Source organism: Salminus brasiliensis, chromosome 7, assembly GCF_030463535.1.
Source record: "Salminus brasiliensis chromosome 7, fSalBra1.hap2, whole genome shotgun sequence".
In the NCBI taxonomy this organism is placed as follows: Eukaryota; Metazoa; Chordata; class Actinopteri; order Characiformes; family Bryconidae; genus Salminus; species Salminus brasiliensis.
The window spans coordinates 1,421,267-1,425,078 of NC_132884.1; the positions used below are offsets into that span (position 1 = coordinate 1,421,267).

General features: G+C 41.3%; 1 protein-coding gene across 1 annotated transcript in view; it reads right to left on the reverse strand.

The window, feature by feature from the left end:
- The window catches only part of rptor (regulatory associated protein of MTOR, complex 1), a 128,341-nt gene that overhangs the window by 16,331 nt on the left and 108,198 nt on the right, over positions 1-3,812 (reverse strand). The window contains 2 exon segments of the mRNA XM_072682857.1: positions 1,462-1,576; positions 3,771-3,807. Of these exon segments, the coding sequence (XP_072538958.1) occupies positions 1,462-1,576; positions 3,771-3,807 (152 nt within the window).

The following is a 3,812-nucleotide window of genomic DNA, read 5'->3' on the forward strand; positions in this document are numbered from 1 at the left end:
TCCTCACTGTAAATGCAGTTATTCTCTGTGTGAAGTCCACTGATGCTACATGGCTAATGTCGCTAGGCTAATCCCCACAAACCCACCACACCCCGCACCGCCCCAACCCACTTAACCACACCCCACACCGCCCCAACCCATTCAACCACACCCCACACCACCCCGTATATCATATCATATCATATAACAGCAATAACAATAACTATTACTATACAATTATTTAAAGAGTTGGTCACTACTGATGCACTATCAAAATATATTGATAAATATCGTGTATCATGAAATTGTCTTTAAATATTGTGATGTAATATTTTGACCACATCGCCCAGCCTGAACTAAATCATGATTTTTTAAAATAATAGTAAAATGTACATTTAATTAAAAAGCTGTGAGCTTCTCCAGGTGCCATTAACTGTTGACATGACAACAACCAAGAAACCTGAACTTCTTAACAGACGTCAAAAAGGTGTGTTTTGTCTGCTGCTTCATCAGAGCGAGCTATGGAGATCTGAGCTCCTGAGCTGGAGGTGAAAGTTCTCCTCAGCTCCCTCTCCTCAAACCCCCAGCCCTGCAAAACTGCAGGCGTCCGACATCTCGGCTCTGAGATGATAAGGGGGTATCGGACTATCTCTCAGTTCAGGTTGTTTACTGGCATCGTGTTCGGTGTGTAAAGCCTCAAATCCACTGTGTGTGTGTGTGTGTGTGAGAGCTTAATCTGTGTGTGTCAATTAGTGTCTTTCTACAGAGAACTGTGTCACTGACTTGTTTACAGGGACAGATATAGGTCACCCTGTTTCTGAAGGAGTGTGTGTGTGTGTGTGTGTGTGTGTGTGTGTGTGTGTGTGTCTGTATTTGTAACCTACATATTTGTTGCTGTCAAGCAAAAACCTCTCTTCACTTTTTAACACCACAAATCTGCCAGTTGTTCTTCACACTGTGTCCGAATTTCAGAATGAATGGACCATTAGAAACGCTCCAAAATGACCTGGAATAAAACCCTTTCCAGTGAAAGTCCTGTAAAGTGTCCAAATATTTATGGACACACCTTCAAATGAATGCATTCAGCTACTTTAAGCTGCACTGCTCACACATATGTGCAAATGCACACACACAGCTTGTCTAGTCCCTGTAGAGACGCACTGCCAATAGAATAGGACTCTCTAGAGCAGATAAACATGATGAGCCTATTGGCTCCATGCTGCCTAATAATGTCAGGCGTGGGCTAGAGGGGTATAAACACATTAAGCTAATGTAGCTAATAAGTAATGGAAGTGTATGTACACCAAATAGCATGGCGCTAACTGCAGGCCTAATCATCCCACACTCTCGTCAAATCGTGTGGAGGTGCTCAGTAATCTCAACCTGACTTGCTTATGTGGTTCCTGACGCTGGACGACACACTGTTATCTAGAACATGGACATGTAGTGCATTAGTAGAACTGAAACCCCGGCTTTACTTACCAGATGGAGTCTTTGTCTGCCACGGCAATGCAAGGGTTAAACGGGTGGAACTTCACCACTGAAGGCACACCGGGGTTTCTGTTTATAAAGATCTGATCATCCAGTCGGGTAATGCCTGAAGCAAGAACATTATAGAGCATTATAGAGCGCCCCCTACGCTTCCTGTAGTGTATTACAGTCTGTCAGAATGAGCGTGTGGATCATATGAACATTATAGAACATTATAGAGCGCCCCCTACGCTTCCTGTAGTGTATTACAGTCTGTCAGAATGAGCGTGTGGATCATATGAACATTATAGAGCACTATAGAGCGCCCTCTACGCTTCCTGTAGTGTATTACAGTCTGTCAGAATGAGCGTGTGGATCATATGAACATTATAGAGCATTATAGAGCGCCCCTACACTTCCTGTAGTGTATTACAGTCTGTCAGAATGAGAAACTTTGAGGAACGAGAGTGACGTGGGGACTGACCCAGAGGAGCGAGGGAACATAAAAATTTGGCTTCGAAAAACTGGGCTGCAGAAAGAATAGGGAGTCGTGCTGTTTCATTTACACTTACACACACACACACACACACACACACACACACACACACATACACACACACACACACTCACTCACTCTGGCTGGGATAGACTGAATGAGGGCAGTCCAACTCGCTTTTTCCCTCAGACTCTAAACTTCAGAGAGAGCGAGGGATGAAAAAGATGAGGAAAAAAGAGGATGATGAAGGAGGATGAATGCGTGCAAAAGGGAGCCTCCGCTGTGACGCCATCAGCCCCGCCAGTGTGTGTGTGTGTGTGTGTGTGTGTGTGTGTGTGTGTGTGTGAGAGGCATGTTAGCCATTCTGTTTGAAACTGAGCTGCTGCCTTCAGAATGAGAGCTCCACACACACAATCTCTCGATCGTGACTAGCGCGCACGCACACACACACACACACACACACACACACACACACACACACAGAGCATCATTCTTTAAGTAATCACCTGTCTCTAAACTGATTATGTGAGTGTGATGTAAGATAACGGATTAGGATGGAAAGACTCTGGTAATAATAAAAGCCCTCTCTGGATGATGTGTGGTGTTCTGTAGAGTTGTATAGAATTGTGTAGAATTGAAACTAACCTTTCTGGATAATGTGTACTGCTTTAAGGTGTTGTATAGAGTTGTACAGAGTTTTATAGAGTTGTGTTGTGTAGTATTGTGTAGAGTTGTATAGTCATGTTGTGTAGTTGTAGTATTGTGTAGTTGTATAAACTTGAGTAGAGTTGTGTTGTGTAGTATTGTGTAGTTGTATAGAGTCATGTTGTGTAGTTTAGTGTTGTGCAGAGTTGTATAGTCATGTTGTGTAGTTGTAAAGTGTTGTGTAGAGTTGTGTAGTATTGTGTGGTATTGTGTAGAATTGTGTTGTAGAGTCGTGTTGTGTAGTTGTAAAGTGTTGTGTAGTATTGTGTAGAATTGTGTTGTATAGAGTCGTGTTGTGTAGTTGTAAAGTGTTGTGTAGAGTTGTGTAGTATTGTGTAGAATTGTGTTGTATAGAGTCGTGTTGTGTAGTTGTAAAGTGTTGTGTAGAGTTGTATAATTGTGTTGTGTAGAGTTGTATAGTCATGTTGTGTATAGTTGTGTTGTGTAGAGTTGTTGTGTAGTTGTAAAGTGTTGTGTAGAGTTGTATAATTGTGTTGTGTAGAGTTGTATAGTCATGTTGTGTATAGTTGTGTTGTGTAGTATTGTGTTGTGTAGTTGTAAAGTGTTGTGTAGTATTGTGTTGTGTAGTTGTAAAGTGTTGTGTAGAGTTGTATAATTGTGTTGTGTAGAGTTGTATAGTCATGTTGTGTATAGTTGTGTTGTGTAGTATTGTGTTGTGTAGTTGTAAAGTGTTGTGTAGAGTTGTATAATTGTGTTGTGTAGAGTTGTATAGTCATGTTGTGTATAGTTGTGTTGTGTAGTATTGTGTTGTGTATTTGTAAAGTGTTGTGTAGTATTGTGTTGTGTAGTTGTAAAGTGTTGTGTAGAGTTGTATAATTGTGTTGTGTAGAGTTGTATAGTCATGTTGTGTATAGTTGTGTTGTGTAGAGTTGTTGTGTAGTTGTAAAGTGTTGTGTAGAGTTGTATAGTCATGTTGTGTATAGTTGTGTTGTGTAGTATTGTGTTGTGTAGTTGTAAAGTGTTGTGTAGAGTTGTATAATTGTGTTGTGTAGAGTTGTATAGTCATGTTGTGTATAGTTGTGTTGTGTAGTATTGTGTTGTGTAGTTGTAAAGTGTTGTGTAGTATTGTGTTGTGTAGAGTTGTAAAGTTGTGTGGTACCTCTCTGGATGATGCGCTGGCTCTGTCTCCGCACTCCGGCGA